Genomic DNA, 16743 nt, shown 5'->3' with positions numbered 1-16743 from the left:
GCAAACACTCATTTTTATCCTGTGCACAGTTTTGCTTGGTCAGTGTCTATCAGCTGTGTCAAATAGGAGAAGCCCTGGGTAGCAAGACGGTGGGTTCATTAAAACCCAATTATTAAAATGAGCGCTGCAAGAGAATGATGAAATACATGCAAGATAAAGATGTGGGGGAATTTAAGATCTGTTTGATCAGCATGTTTCTGTCTAAATAGCGGTGTCTGTTTGAACAGTGTTTCATGAGCAGGTTAGATTAGCTCCCGTACAAACCAGTGGACCTTGTTGCTTCTGATTGATCTCCTGATAGGAGACTCCAAGGTCTTTGCACTGGTCTTTATAGGCCTTGATTTCTCAACCCTGTCCAGATTATCAGGAGTTGTCTGCAGGACTTTTTGCATGTAAATGCAAACAGGCAAAGTACAGAAAACACTCCATAATTAAGATGCCCGTCCATGTTGTTAAAACCCAGGTTTCTTTTATGAAATAGTTGAATATGATCTTCAGATTATTTGGCTGTCAACATCTAAATGAACTGAACGACTTCATCTTCTCTGGAACCTAATGCATTATGAGCATAAGAAGAGAGGTTTTATTTCAGTCTAAACCAGACGGTAACGTGTCAAATACAAAAGTATTTGACATGAAAAAGTATGAAATAAAAGCATTTCAATCTTCTTTTTAATGTGCTTGATGTTTCTTTTTAATAAAACTGCAAAATGTAACAATGGCCTGAGAATAAAAACATAGGACAAGTTTACTTAACTGGAATTTATTTTTCAGTTTATTAACCTCAAAATTCATATACAAGATTGGGGCTTAATATCGACATTCCTATGAATTAACCATCATTACTGGCTTTTCCTCCTAACCCTTCATTTTGTGTACCAGTCATATATGAGGCAAAAGTACAGAATGACGCCTTTTATTTATGGGTATTTCTGTGTTTTAAACAGTACTGTATGTCGTACTGCCAGCAGCCATGTCACCCTGCAACTTACACTTGGCATCCCACTGAAGCTAAGCAGGTGTGAGCCTGGTCAGTACCTGGATGAGAGACCTCCTGGGAAAAACTAAGGTTGCTACTGGAAGAGGTGTTAGTGAGGCCAGCAGGGGGCGCTCACCCTGCGGTTCATGTGGGTCCTAATGCCCCAGTATAGTGACGGGGACACTTCACTGTAAACAAGCACCATCCTTCAGATGAGATGTAAAACTGAGGTCCTGACTCTCTGTGGTCATTAAAAATCCCAGGGTGTTCCTCGAAAAGAGTAGGGGCCAAATTTCTCATGCCTCCTAATAATCCTCCTCTATGAATTGGCTACATTACTTTGTTCTCCTCCCCCCCATCACATTTAATTCTTGGTCACATTTAATGGCAAAAAACTGGCTTGGAAGAAAAGCAAGCAATCTGAATGTTGAAAGAAAAGAGGAATCAGTCAAAACCATAGTACAGAAACTGAGCATAGTAAAATCAGCTATTTGGAATATCTTAGAAAGAAACCTCTTGGTGTACTTGGCAATTGGCAATGACCAGCTCAGCCAAGGAACACAACTGTAGTTGATGATAGAAAAATGATCAGAGCTGTGAAGAAAAACTCTAAAAAAACTTGCTGAAACCACCAACAACCTCTGTTGTGCAGGGGTGAAAGTATTATCGCCTACTCTTCACAGGAGATTTTGACAGCAGAATTATAAGGGCTACACTACAAGATACAAACCTCTAATCGGTGTAATAAATTGAATGGCCAGATTACAACTTGTTAGAAAGAGCTCAAGAACAAAGTGCAAAGAAACTTGCACATGTAAGGTGTACATTCCAGATGTTCTCTGGGTTTTTCAGGTCTGGTGCAGGAGAACATGGGTTGAACACTTTACATGTGCAAAGAGGTTTCTTTTCCAATCTGGCTGAATACACCCCAATACACCCCTCCGTAGGTATTGGGACAGTGAAATGAGAATTATTATTTTAGCTGTATACTCAAGCACATCAGATTTGAGTTGAAAAGATGAATAACGGGCAAAAGTATCAAATGCCACCTTTTTATTGCTGCGTATTTCAACGCATACAGTATATGCTTTAATATTTTAAAATAATACCACTTTTTATGTTTAGAACAGATCATGCAAAACCATGCAGCAATTTAGTGGTTATGGAGGAATGCTTTGAGGTTTATTAAGTAACAGACCTACAGCTGGACTCTGCTAAATTCTAATTCGTATGAGCTATAGTGTTGCCAAAGCAATTACGATTGACTTCCAATTCGTTTTATTTGGTTGTACTGTATATGACCTTTCTGTAGATGGCAGGGTGGGTTATTAGGCATGTTCAAGGTTTTTGGAAGGCTTTTCATTTTTACTGGAGAGGCTCACTGTGTTCCTTAGATTGTGACTTAAGACCACATACTGTGCTCCCACCTCTTGATTTTCTCTCTCTTTTCCACTTTAGGACTCATAGCTGCTCTAGTACTGGCAGTGTGAGAATTTTAAGATTTGTTTTTATTTTTGACAGTGCAACTTGAATTTCTGCTTTTCCCTGCTGGTAGTGGAAACAAATTGTCTTCTCTGGGTAACCAGCTCTGCATGTGTCAGGTACAGTAGTTTTAACTTAGCCTGTAGTTCAACAGGATCTTGTTTCACCTTGTTCTTGCTCTGATCATATACTTGGCCAATGTGTTTTGTCATTTTGTGATCAGTAGAATTCCAGTTCACATTGTGTTTCTGATAAATCTTCTGCTGGGGTCCGTCAGCTTAACTGATAAGATAGAAGTTTCAGTTAAGTTGGTGTAGTGTCTTGCTACTTGTTGCAACTTGCAAACCTCACCCAAACACATACTGTAATACTGTGTGAGGTTTCTGTGAATCAAAAACGGCCTCTTTTATAAAAGACTTACAAATCGCCTGTTCTTACTCTTTCACCCATCTGCTTTTGGTTGCAGTAAGTCTACCATCAGTGCCTTATTGGTGCAAATATTGTCACAACTACAGTTATGTTCAAAGTTAAAGTTACAAATCTTAAAAGTGAAAATGTAGCACATTTGGTTCACTTTCCATTTAACGTTTATAAGATTACAAGGATTCTTTGCCGCCATGCAAACTTGAATTTTCTGAAGCTTTTCTGCATTTTTGCTCCATTATATAACAAATTAGACTGCATAAGGAGATATACTGCATTATGCAGTCATAAAAGTGACCACCTTACAGTAGTTTGGCCCTTCAAGTGCTGTAGCTCTCCAGCTGCCATAATGTTACCTGACTGGTAGTGTACACACTTAAAACGAGAATCGTGGGTAGTTGAAAGTACAACAAACTGTCTTAATGCATAATGTATATTGAGTTACGTATAGTTGTACCGCGTATACCGTATACCGTATACCGTATACCGCCTCTTTATAGATATACAGTATAGTAGGGCGGTCAGTAGGCAGTGCTCAGGTGTTCTGGTTTTGAGGATAGAGCTAGACACAGTCCTTTTCCAGCCAGATGAGGAGGAGTTTGTTCCAGAGTGTATAAATTATGGCCACAGGCGACAAAAAGCGTGCAGGGGAAGCTGGATTGAACAACCAGACGTTTTGAGTGGTGCTTCATTGCCAGTGACCATGGTAAGGGATATATTTATTGGAGTACTCCTTGCTAATTAATAAAACAAACAAACAAACTACTTTAACCTGGTGGTTCGGTTCCACTTAATGTGTGAGGAGGCATGAGTGCGTGGCTTCATTGGTTATATTCCTAATCTTTAAACAATTTTCATGCGATCAATAAGTGCGTAATAATGAATTGTTCGGTTATTTTTTTCCTGTAATTGAATAAGTTTGAATAATTATTTTGCAATTAGTCTTAAAAATGGGTACTCAAATTTAAAAAGTTTAAAAAAACGTGTGCTGTCTTTACTTATACCACCGAGCATTGTGAAGACCTGTTTTTAAAACTATCCCGGATTAAATGAGGACCACTGGATATGGACATGCCTGTTAATACAGTTCGTACTGTACTGTTCTCTGTAGTAACACGTTTTCTAAAAATCTCAGGTCAGCTAGAACAAACGTAATAAAGGCAGTTTATACAGTGAGTCTTGGCAATATTTCAGTGTGCACTGCTCCATAAAATAACGCACGATGTGTTAATAAGGTAACGATTATTAGTCGCATATCAATGTTTGTCGCCTTAAAGCGTCTTAGAAAGTAATGGCAGAACAGTGAGGACAGCGGCAATCGTGTCTCCTATTTCATAAAAAAACACTCCGTGTCAGGAGGCTGCTGGGCTCAGGCTAAGCAGAGCTGTTCAAACTGCGGTGTCAGGACACGTGCACACGGGGTGTCTGGCCAGGGAGCAACGGAGGAGGAACTGGGAGCGCCCGGGTAAACAGCTAATAATCACCATGTCAACCGTAGCGCAGTAACAATGAGACAGTGCCCATGGCGAGCTTTTGCACTGTTGTGATTTCAATACTGAAGTACACATCACCGAAGAGATTTAGAATGTCGTATTGTTGCATTTATAATTAAGAGCTTTCATATCACAGCAGATAATCACAGTGTTAGCTGTGCACGCTTAGTTGCTCATACTGTAAAGCTTGTAAGCGGTAGTATTCAGTGCCCATGAACTCCTTTTTTTGAGAGGCTTTAGATTTGTTTTTTTTTATGACCGTATTCAAACTTTAAAATTCAAATGTAAAATTCCCTTTTTTAAAAGCCTTTGTAACAGAATGAAAAGTTTGTACTTTTCTGTAGTTAAATGATTTGATTCTGAATTGTTAGTGTAGTGCCCCTGGGAGTCACCATTCGGATAAATTTGTTACTTAAATGAACAATAACAAACCGGGCATAATGGATGACAGGAGAGATATTCAAATATTTAACCTTACAATAATCAGGATTTTCTTATTTCCATCAAAACAACTGAGAATACTATATACATTTGCATGTGGAGATAATTTTGAAAGAAAATAAATGTGGCGTCTGAAAGGTATTTAGTTAAAAAGGAAAGAGCAAATCCACCCTTTCAATAAAACATGCCCCCTCACAATCAGTACAGTTCTGCAGTATACTGGCTGACTCCTCAAGGCAATTGAGTTGCTGTATGTCTGTATACCATTGTCATATCAATTTCACATAAAAGTACAGAAACCAAAGAAGTTATGTTCAGTGATGTCTGAGGTGCAAAGTGGAGGTGAAACAGAGTGTGGCTCATCACGCAGGGCACTGTAGGGTAAAGGGCTGATCACTCAAACCCGTTAATGTGTGTCAAGTACCGGAATGCTGGTCTTGAATGGGTCACTCCCTTGCCAGACACTGGCTCACACAAGGCCGACTGGCCCTTCGGCTCTCAGCATTGTCTTGTCCATCCACAGCAGCGCACACCTCTGTCCCAAGATGTTTGGGAGTGAACCCTATTAAAGCCGTGTAGTGTCAAATAGTAATCCAGTGCAGGCTGTTAATAATGCGACAGGAGTCTCAATAGGCTGTTCAAGAACTGTAGCAGAGATACTACTGAAAGATACAGAATCATTTTAAGGAAATAAGAAAGGTTAAGACGTGAAGGACATTCATCCCCATTCCTGGTAACTGACAGCTATGTATTCTGCTTTCTACTATGATATTGTTCAGTTATTTTGTTTTTCTTTCAAATGTGATCTCCATGCTCAGAATTGTTGTTTTGTCCCCATAGCTGCATTTCTTACTGTTGTCCACACTCCTGCTCATGGCTCAAGCAGACCCATTCCAGCTGGATGCCTTGATTCAATATGTTGACAGCCACCAGGATGAATACGTGGAGGTGGGCTTTTCAGGGCATGTTTAAGAATTGGGAGTGGGAGAAGTGAGAGTTTTTTTTCTTGTTTTTTTTTGCTTTCTGCTTGCTGGGATAGGCTTCAGCCCCCCACGACCCTGCATTGGATAAAGCAGTTAGAAAGTGGATGGATGGATTTCTTTTTGATGGAGGCACAGACAGCTTTTTAAAAATCCCTTTAGTTTGTATTCTTCAATCTGACTGTTGCCTTGCCTGGCAGTGTGTCTTTTTTACAGCACACGTTTTGTCATCTATATAGAAGTGATTGCTGTTATTCTCTAAAGCTGTCATTCATAACCAGCAGTCCTACAGACCCCAGGGTATCTTTAGGGACAATCTGGGGGGTCAGCAGAAAAGGCGGGTGTTGTCACCCTCCAATTCCAGTAGTGTCTAAAGTCAACTGAGACCTGCTGCTTCTAACAGCTATAATGGAAGCTGACCTTTCATAATAAGGTGTTATTTTTGTTTTAAATTATTTCCACATTGCAAGTAGAGTTTTATTTAATTCCCAACTGATATCAGACTGTACCCTTATTACATGGGCAAGTTTTGTTTTTTTTTTCAAATGGGTTTTTTGTCCCAATTTGCCAGCCTGTTGCCTGTTTGTGCCCCTGCAGACCCTGCGCGACTGGGTGGCTGTAGAGAGCGACTCCAGCGATGTGCTAAAGAGGGCTGAACTGGAGCACATGATGGACATCACTGCAGAGAAGCTGAGAAAAATGGGTGGAAAGGTGGAACTGGTAGACATTGGTGATCAGGAGGTACTGATCTGCAGCTACTGTACCTATACTTCCCTGAGAAGTTACATAGATAGATACTTTATTGATCCTGTGAGTGAAATTGCAGTGCAACAGAAGTGTAGCACAGTCAACACAGCACAGTGTAATGAAATAATACAACAATACAGTACATACAATACAGTCAGTACAGTCAGTGAGAAGTGCACTAAAAAATGTTGCTCACAGTAAAGATTACAAAAAACAGAGCAGTACACAAAAAGTTGTATTACACATTATAAATATGAAAATTATATTGCACAAGCCCCTAGCATACTGTCTATTGCCCCCCCAAAAGTTGTAAATAGGAAAAACCAGATGTAAGCAGAGAGTGTAATGTTTAGTCAAAAACAGGTCAATGCCATTGTTGCCCCTGCACAGACATGTAGTGGATGAGTTGCACCCAACAACAACAACAATAATAATTATAATAATAATTTTAGATATAAATTAAATGTCTGATGATAATCATTGCTGACCTGTTTTCTTTTGATGTGATCTCCTACCTCATGCAACCCTCATTCTGGTGGACCACTGGTAATGTACTGTAGCTGGCAGTAGGAACGGAGCATTACTGAGCAGGCATAGCTGCGATGAGCTTCCCAGTCCTAGCTTTGTGAACTCTGATGCCAGATGAGTTCCCAGAAGCTTTTACCTATTACTATGTTTTTACATTATTCAAAAATAAATGATACCACATCAGAGTCTTTACATTCCTCAGTGCTTGTCGACCTTTCACTTGCAGGCTGGACATTGGGAGGAGAGTTTGGTAGATGCCCATTGAGAGTATTAGAGCACGATTAATGTGACGTAATGTGACATATTGTAAGGCTTTGCTCTTTTTCCTAGAGGACACATTTGTAACCCCAGTTACGTCAGTCGAAAGCTGCGCTTCCAGTTTGATGTGGTGCCACAGGAGAGGAGCAGCACAGCGTGGGTTTCCCCACTATATCATGTGCCAGAAGTTCCTCTCACCTTGGACCACATACAGTATGCCGTGAGGCCCCCAGCAGTTCTCCTACACTGGAGCATGTGCTCAGAGAGTCCCCTAAAGGTCTGGGGATTGAGCGAGACCTCAGAAGCACAGAATGACTCTCTCAGCCAGATAAGGTTGACATTGATGACATTCAAGGACTCCACAATCCTTGGTCCCACTCTCATGGGTTTAAATTGGTGTTACTGAAGGAACAAAGGGCTGGGTAATCTGAAATATGTGGCTTACTAGTGCCTGCCGCCTTGAGTAATACAACATTCAGAAATGTCAAAACTAACCCCGAACAACCCTGAAGACACTTGAGCATGAATCAGAGGTTAAAGGAAGTCCTTGTCTTGTCCCATTGTGTATGAGTTCTCTCTCCTTATATTAAACCTCTTCCTTTGTTTCTGATAGCTGTCTGATGGCACAAAAATTCCCCTCCCCAAAGTTGTCACTGCTCAGTTTGGCAGTGACTCAAGCAAACGGACTGTCTGCATCTATGGCCATGTTGATGTCCAGCCAGCCAAGAAGGAGGACGGCTGGGCGACGGATCCCTACAACCTCACTGAGATCAATGGTGAGGGCCTTTGATTCTCACACACCACATGTCCTCCTTTATCTCAGGTGTTGGTTTGCAGGTACAGTGTAACAGTACTCCTGCACAGGAATACAATGTTTGGGGTGGTGCGGAATCTGTGCCTGTGGCTGGAAGGTTGCTGGTTCGTATCCCACGGCTGGCAGAGGAATCCTACTCGTTGTGTCCCTGAGCAAGGCCCTTAACCCCAACTGCTCCAGGGGTGCCGTATAAATGGCTGACCCTGCGGTCTGACCTCAAGCTTCTCTCCCTGTCTGTGTGTCTCATGGAGAGCAAGTTGGGGTATGCAAAAAGAAAAATCCCTGATACCAGAAATTGTATACAGCCAATAAAGTCATCTTCTTTAGTCTGATCAGAGTAGTTAGTTAATTACTAGTTTGTAGTGGGATTGTAAGAGCAAGAAAAGTGCCCAAAGACTAGCCAGAAATCTAGGAACTATTGTTAAATTCGTGCACTCCACTAATTCTTAATTATAATTAAGATAATTCATTATAACCATTAGGTATTTATAATTGTCTCCATGTCAACACATATTCTACATCATATTAACACAGTGCAAAATTAAAAATATGAAGTTGCCATTGTACATATTTACTGTATACAATATTTCACCTTTGCCATTACTTCTGTTTTATCCCTCCTACATTGAGAATAGGCAATCTCTATGGCCGAGGGGCTTCGGATAACAAGGCTCCAGTTCTGGCCTGGATACATGCAGTTGAAGCTTATCAGGCCCTCAACATGGTGAGTCTCAATTATACTTTAGGTGTGGGCTGAACTATACAAATTTAAAATCTGAACTTGTTCTAAGCTCTTGGCTGAATGGGTGCATCAGGATTGCAATTGTTTGAACTTTTACTTTGGGTACATCCTGAAATACACAGTTTCGGGTGGTAGTTCTGTTATCTTTGACACAAGATTTTTGTTTTAGATTTCTAGTTTTGGATAGAAAAAAATAGTGTAAAAAGGATTAGTGTAAAAAGGCAAGTAAGCCGTCTCTCTAGTTAGAGAGAGGAGTTTGATGTGGTCTGGCACACATCTGTAACAGACACATTCAAGACGTGTGGCTTGACGACTTCCAGTCATGGTATGACAATCTGAAATGTGGAGTCCATTTCTGTAACAAAGTAGTACTGTCTTGTCTCAATGGTGAAAGTCCTGTTGCTACTGGATGGTGTCCTCTCATAAGTCTAGTTACTGCACACAATAACACAGCAAACCACAACTTGATGCTAAGATAGAAAAAAAAATCTGATACAAAATAATATCAAACTAATAAAACTTAAGCCTTTTCACCCATGTTTATCATTAGCTAGTAGCAAATGTTTGTAACTATTGATTTGTTAATTGAAATTTGCACAGGGGTTCACTGTGGTTGTGAAAACTAATGCCTTTTGTGATTTGGCCAGCATCCATATCACCCTGCAACTCACAACTGGCAGCCCACTGAAGTTCAGCAGGTGTGAGCCTGGTCAGTACCTGGAGACCCTCTGCGAAAAACTAAGGTTGCTGCTGGAAGAGGTGTTAGTGGACCAGTAGGGGATGCTCACCCTGCGGTCAGTGTGGGTCCTAATGCCCCAGTATAGTGTGATGGGACACTATACTGTAAAGAGGCGCTGTCCTTCGGATGAGACGTAAAAACCGAGGTCTCTGTGGTCATTAAAAATCCCAGGGCTTTTCTTGAAAAGAGTAGGGGTGTAACACTGGCATCCTGGCCAAATTTCCTATTGGCCTTACCAATCATGGCCTCCTAGTAATACCTATCTACGGTAAAAATTGTCTTCATCACTCTGTTCTCCTCCCCACTGATAGCTGATGTGTGGTGAATATTCTGGTGCACTATGGCTGCCGTCGCATCATCCAGGTGGAGATGCACATTGGTGGTGGTGGAGGGGAGTCCCCAGTACCTGTAAAGCACTTTGAGTGGAGTGTCCAGAAAAGCGCTATATAAGTGTAAGCAATTATTGTTATTATTATTTGCGCTGAGCTGTTTCAAAAGACCTCTCACTTATTTCAGGAACTCCCCGTCAATGTAAAGTACATCCTCGAAGGAATGGAGGAAACTGGGTCGAACGGCCTGGATGCCATGATCTCTCAGCACAACCACACCTTCTTCTCTGACGTTGATTACATCATCATCTCAGACTGTGGTTGGCTGAGTCGCAAGCCCGCTCTGACCTATGGGACCAGAGGCAATTGCTACTTCTTGGCAGAGGTGAGAAGACAGCCTTAGCACGAAACATAAGGTGGGAGGGCAGTGATTTTTTTTCCTCACAGATCTAAACATCAAGTCACCACCTGCTGTGCCTTGCAGGATTGACCTTTGGAGAAAAATAGTAGTAAATTACACACCTGCCTAAAAACACTGAACATTTATTTTGTGCAGCAAGGTTGCCTCTCTATACTTGGGTGCATTCGTCTATTGATTTCTTTCAATGAGGCATAGATTTTGTTCTTTTAATAAACAGCTCTTTTACGCCAGACTGTGCAGAGTGTAAAATAACTTTCTGTGTGTGAGCATGTTTGTTATGTGTTATTGAATAAAATAGTGTTCACAAATAGGGACTCTCAGGCAGTTTTAATCAAAGCTAACAAAAGTCAGTCTAATTGTTTAATGTACAGTATGTGGACCACCCCGTCCTTATCCTCATCCAAATAGATAAAGGGTCTTAATTTAAAATATTATGATAATGCCCCGAGATTGCCTTGATTAGCAAGAAGAGATAAACGAGCCCTTCTCTAACTTTCCAAGCATCCTCTTTGACCTCGTCTAAACTTCCTTATTACACATTTCTTGGCCACAGGTGGAGGGTCCGAAACAGGATTTACACTCCGGAGTCTTTGGGGGCACAGTATTCGAGCCCATGACAGATCTCATCGGTATCCTAGGTAACCCAGTTTCTTCTAACTAATGCAAGCGACTGTCGTACACACTTGACTGTAATGGCAGAGGAAGTTCCGAGTAGCAATTTGTGTTTTGATGTTTCCAGCATTTGCCTGACAGGTTTGTTCTTTGCAGACACCCTAATTGATTCCAGTGGTAAAATCCTGATCCCTGGAATCAATGAGGCTGTGGCTGCTCTAACAGAGGAGGAAATGAAGCTGTATGAGGGCATTGAGTTTGACCTGGAGAGCTACCAGAGGAAAATTGGGGTTGACCGTCTCATGTATAGTTCAAAGGTAAATATTTAGGGCCTGTGCCATCTCAAGGAAATCTGTTTAGTATTGACAGGCTGCCAATTGGCATGTCAAGGGCACTGAAGGCAAGTTTAGAAAGTCTTTCCTTTGGCCAGATTCTTCAGGCAAATTTTCTATATAAATCCTCTTCTCTTTTGAGTGGGCAGTGTGCCCAAACCACAATGGAAAAACCAGCTCAGCTCAAGAGACCAAATGATTCTTTTTACATGTGATGAGATGAGTTCAATTTGCAAAAAAAGGCTACACATTTCCTGCAGTGGTCTCAGTTGCACACTGGAAACATTCTGTTCTTTCATGCCTCTTTTGATCCGCAGAGTGATATTTAAAGCAGTGATTCTCAATTTTAAAGACAGGACTCCAGGGATGTACAGTATCTTACAGTACGAAAAACGGGAGCCTGAAACAGTCCTAAACAGAAAGTTTATCCAGAACCTCAATTTCTTGGCCACATGGCAAGTTCATCACTAAAGAAAACCTTTCCACTCTTGCTTTCTAGTCACTTTAAATTGTTGAGATCGGAGGGACAGAATTAAAACTGAATTTGGAAATTTCTGAAGTGGTTTTAAAAAGGCCTTTGGCAGAAAGAAGAATTTTGCTCAGAGACAGTACACTAACTTGATTTTCCTTCAGGCAGACCTCCTTGCCCATCGCTGGCGCTATCCCACGGTGTCCATTCATGGCATAGAAGGAGCCTTCTCTGCTCCTGGGACAAAAACCGTCATCCCTGCCAAAGTCATTGCCAAGTTCTCAATCCGACAGGTGCCTGACATGGACCCTTTGCTTGTGGAAAAGCAGGTAGGGAAAAGAAAGCAGGGATTTGTACTTCACTGTTTGTGTTCTCTGGCCTTCCTACATGGAGATTCAGAAAAGCCATAATCATTCATCCCCAAGTGGATTTCCTGAATGCAACACCAGGGACAAGGACACTGGGAAACTGTCTATATATCTGCCTGTTTTAAAAAGACCCACTGAATGAGACGTGTACATTAGCGCCTTTGTGTTGGAGCTCATGGCTACTCTGATGGAGTTTCGTACTGTAAATCCCTGATTCCTTCTAAATACAGTGTCGTTGGGTCTGTCCTTGCAGGTGTCTGACCATTTGAATGCTGAGTTTGCTAAACGCAACAGCCCAAACAAGCTGAAGGTGACCATGGTCATTGGGGCCAAGCCCTGGGTGGCTGACTTGAAGGACTCACTGTATGAAGCAGGCAAGAGAGCTGTAAAAACAGGTAATCCCTTCTGCCCTGGAGCAGGTCTTGAGCTCTCAATAATTCTTATGCAGTTGCACAATACTTGGTAGAAGACCAAGTATGAGAACTAATTAACACAAAACATGTGGTCAGTGCTCCTGCCCTTGGGATGTGCCTATCAGTCTAGAACCATGATAGGCAGTCATATCCTGACCCAGCCTGTACAGGTGCTGTTTGGATTATGGTGGCCAAACTGAATGGAGACAGATGGAACAGATGGAACAAGTTGGGATGTTTGTCATAAACCGTAAGCTTGCAAAAGAATCCCAGAGACTTTCAGGTTTTTCAGAATGTAGAAATGTTATGCAATCTGAATTCTGGTTTTGATTGTGCTAATTAAAACGTTTTCTTTAGTTTGTTGTATGGCATCTTTACAATGCACACTCAGCTGAAGCCTGAAGAGTGTTACTGATGTAAATGGAAAGCTAAACATCCAGAGAAGCTTTCTCTGCTGATTGTTTTTGTCAAAGTAAAAAATATGTAGTGATACAAGAAACACAAGAATAAAAATATCCCACCTATGACATGTAATGTAATTTTTTAAGGAATGCGTTTGCGTGCGTAAGGTTAAGATTAAGGTTGAGAAACACATAAAGTTATTTAGGTGGTCTGAGCACCTGAGCATAACAGAGCAGCTGTTATTTGACTGCACAAATGGCCTTAAGCTCTTATTGAGCATTTTATGTTCAGAAAACTTTCTCCTTAGCTCTGCCTGACTGTGTCATGTCAGTGCTCACACCTAACGTAAAACAATTAGCACATTTCCACATTGACAATAGATAACTCATTGATATTGATTTTTCAATGAGTTTCTTCATTTATTATTCGCAGTAGGGGTTGTTCAGTTTCTATGACGTCTTTTTTGAACAAGATGTTTTAAACATGGTACAGTACACATCACAGGATCGCAGGTGCGTCCACCATGTGCCCTTCATTCCTGACCAAGAAGGGGGTCATGAATTCACTTGGTCTCCCTCAACTTTTAAGCTTTCTTTGGTATTTAGAAAAACAACTCTGGTAACTGTGGCTTTCCGCCTGCTTAGGGGCATAGCAGTGAGACAACACTATGGACAAGGGTCTTTCCTTTGACTCTGTAAAAATGACCTCCTGACGTGTTCCCTCAGTGCTGGGAGCGGACCCGGACATGATCCGAGAGGGAGGAACCATCCCGATAGCGAGAACGTTTCAGGACGTCACAGGGAAAAGGATCATCATGCTGCCAATTGGGGGCTTTGATGATGGCCTGCACTCACAAAATGAGAAGATGAGCAGGTAACTCCGCTGACAGCACAGTAGTTCCATTACAGTAAATCATTCTTGGAGATCACAGACATCGATGCAGCCTAGGATGCTGAAGTCTGCCATTCTCCAAGCTTGCCTTAATTGTGTTAGTGGATAATAGTAATCTGGCCTCTCCTGTTCCCTTACCTGCTCTGGGTTTAAAGATGTTTCGAATGCACTTATTTAGGGTTTCACTGTGATAATAATTCTTCATAATGTAAAGGCAATGTGAACATGTCTGAAATCCAGATCAAGTTCAGTTTTTTTAGGGTTTGAGCCCCATATCATAAATATATTATGTATCTGAACACCCTGGGGAAACAAATGTTAACTAGATTCATTTAAGCCATGTGAGTGATTAGTCTAATTTCTATAAGGAAATAAGAAAAATTTGCTTAATTAACAGTGCATGATTATATTTAAAACAACTGCGTCCACAATGTCAAGCTACCATGGGTTTTACAGTATATCTCTAATCTAGGAAGAGATTTTATGCAAACAGAACCTCAATTTTATCATAAATGAGTTATGCTCTGATTCAGAACTTTATGTCTTCCTTAGTCGTTGACATTATTTACCAGTTTTCCACCCTTACATCCCTTACATCCACTTTTACCTGAACAAGCACATCCCACTAAATATTTTAACGCCTTTACTAATTTACTATACTCCGTTTTCAGCCCAGTCTGTGAGGTTGTCCTGTCACTTTCAATGTGTTCTACACTGTTCCTGTGTTTGCTTTCCAGGTACAACTACATCGAAGGAACTAAGCTCTTTGTTGCCTACCTCCATGAAGTTGCACAGGTCTGATGAGTCCAAGGGGGATCCCACACAATCTTCAAATTTAGCGAAACAGCCAACCTCTCCTGTAGGAAAGTCGTGATTTTTTGGTGCTGTGTGTAAGAAGTATGTCCAAATCAATAAAATCTATTTTTCTTTCTCAAGCACATTACACAAATATTTCGCTGATGTAGTCCTTTCAGATCAAGGGAGATTTATCAATTGATATGTTACAGAACAGTTGTAGATTTCTTAATTGAATCAGTGCAGTCACATTTCCATTATAATTTTGTTAATTTGGTACTGAACTGCACCACCCACTAATCCATGACTGAGGAAGTGATTGTGGTGAAATTATGGATGCAGTTACAAAACAACATTTTTTTTCCAAAACGAATAAATAGACGGCTGTCTGGTTTTGTAAAAGTTTTTTTGTAGAACAGCTACATCCTACTGCCTTCAGCATGAAGTAATTTCTCATCCTGTTAACAGCATTAATATAAAGTCGGCTTATGTTCCTGTTTTAGTGGGTTTTAGTCAATGCTTCTGCTATTAGTATTTTGTCTGTCACCAGTGATTTAGGAAGTCACTTCTGGGATGTTACTATACCGATTAGAGTATGTTCCCTTCTGTTTGCGAAATTACATTTTTTCATGTTGTCAGATGGAAAATGAAACATGCTGTATGGCTTGTAGAAAACATATCTAACATGTCCTTCGTCTTCTGCGTTTAGTCCTTTGACTCTTCTATTAATGTCACGTGACATTTAATGTGCTGTAGAGTGATTTAGAGTTACTCAAGCCTGGGACACTTTCCAGAGTCGGAGATCTATAAATGATGGAAGTTTGCACTGGGTTTTTATTTTCAGAAAATCTTTGATGGCTTTACCTGTTTGAGATTATTAAAGGGTGTCAAGTGTCCTGGGGAAGAGTGTGTCAATGCTTCAGTAATTTCAGTAATGCTTTCACTGATGCAGAATTCTAAAGACATTTCAGTGAGTTGTGTGCTTCCTGCTGTGGCTGCTGTGCTGTGATTGAGCTCCAGGACACTTGTCCATGAGCATTTAGTGCAGCTGGAGGCTGGAATCCAGGAAGGAGTGCAGGGAAAGGAAGTGCAGGACAGGGAGAGCCATAAAAATCTGGAGCTTGAGGCTTGCTTTGAGGCCGGGCAGGATACTCCCAGTCAGGGCGGTCATCCTCAAGTCACATCTATACCGGGCTGAACAAGCTGTGCCCTCATTGGGGGGGGGTCTTCTCCAGAGACCAGGCCAGCATGCGACGTCAGGGCGGACCAGGGAGATGCACTGTAGACCAGGCAGAGGGAGTCATCTGCTGAGGTCTGGGTCTGAAGCAGGGTCCTGACCTGTGGTTCACACTCAGCAGCCTGGAGAAGCCCTGGACAGCAAAGCCTTGGACAGAGCTCCCTGCTGGAGCCCAAGAGAACTGTCAACCAGGAACAGGAAGGGCTCCGCTGGGACGCTGGTATGTGGCTCAGGAGTGAAGCGATGAACACGTCAATGCCAAATCACTGAGGAGAGACGGCACAGGAATTGAACACCCCAGAGCACCAAGTGTTGTGAGAGTTCTCACAACAACCGAATGCTCTGTGGAAGTTGTCTCCATGACAATCAAGTCCGAGTGGCAGCGTGGTCCCCAGCCACTGCAACTGCGACACAGCCTGCTGTGAAAACATGGGGTGGGCATAGCAATGGAGCAACAAATGCAAAGTAGGTTATGCATGTAATGTGTGAGTATCACAAGCACATCACAATTAAACTTGGCAAGATCAGCCCTTGTGCCAGAGGAAAGACCTCAGAAACAGGTACAAAATGATGAGTGAGGCTAGGAGCACTTAGCAACACCTCTTCTTTAACTTAGATATACAATAAGGCAGTTCAAAGAACGGAGATTTGAATAATTTCATTTAGATATGGTAGCTTATTATGCTTCTAGATCTACCCATTTTTCCAAATTTTACATTTGAAATCTGAAAAACTATAGAGATGACAAGAGAGATTTCATGAGAATATTCCCAAAATTAGGTTATTGTGGTGCTTAATCTCTGTAATGAATGTGGGATGGCAGGCAGAGAATCCCCTAGAAATAATTA

General features: G+C 41.5%; 1 protein-coding gene across 2 annotated transcripts; it reads left to right on the top strand.

Annotated features, from left to right (window-relative positions):
- The first annotated feature begins 2556 nt into the window (after positions 1-2556).
- Positions 2557-14798, top strand: cndp1 (carnosine dipeptidase 1). Of its 2 annotated transcripts, none has more exons than XM_015357168.2 (12): positions 2557-2580; positions 5659-5766; positions 6396-6539; positions 7945-8107; positions 8781-8869; positions 10143-10340; positions 10930-11014; positions 11145-11305; positions 11954-12118; positions 12411-12552; positions 13698-13845; positions 14601-14798. In XM_015357168.2, the coding sequence occupies exons 1-12, from the start codon at positions 2572-2574 to the stop codon at positions 14662-14664; spliced, it is 1476 nt and encodes a 491-aa protein (XP_015212654.1). In that variant the 5' UTR covers positions 2557-2571; the 3' UTR covers positions 14665-14798. The 2 variants fall into 2 exon arrangements, with proteins under 2 accessions (XP_015212654.1, XP_015212653.1); XM_015357167.2 differs by lacking the exon at positions 2557-2580 and adding an exon at positions 3476-3590.
- Positions 14799-16743: the final 1945 nt, after the last annotated feature.

Source organism: Lepisosteus oculatus, chromosome 10 (genome assembly GCF_040954835.1).
Source record: "Lepisosteus oculatus isolate fLepOcu1 chromosome 10, fLepOcu1.hap2, whole genome shotgun sequence".
NCBI classification, from domain to species: domain Eukaryota; kingdom Metazoa; phylum Chordata; class Actinopteri; order Semionotiformes; family Lepisosteidae; genus Lepisosteus; species Lepisosteus oculatus.
This window is presented reverse-complemented; position numbering and strand designations above follow the sequence as displayed.

Coding starts and splice junctions, on each gene's coding strand:
- cndp1 (XM_015357168.2), top strand. Junction 12,119..12,410: donor CTTTGCTTGTGGAAAAGCAG/GTAGGGAAAAGA, acceptor CTGTCCTTGCAG/GTGTCTGACCATTTGAATGC. Junction 12,553..13,697: donor CAAGAGAGCTGTAAAAACAG/GTAATCCCTTCT, acceptor GTGTTCCCTCAG/TGCTGGGAGCGGACCCGGAC.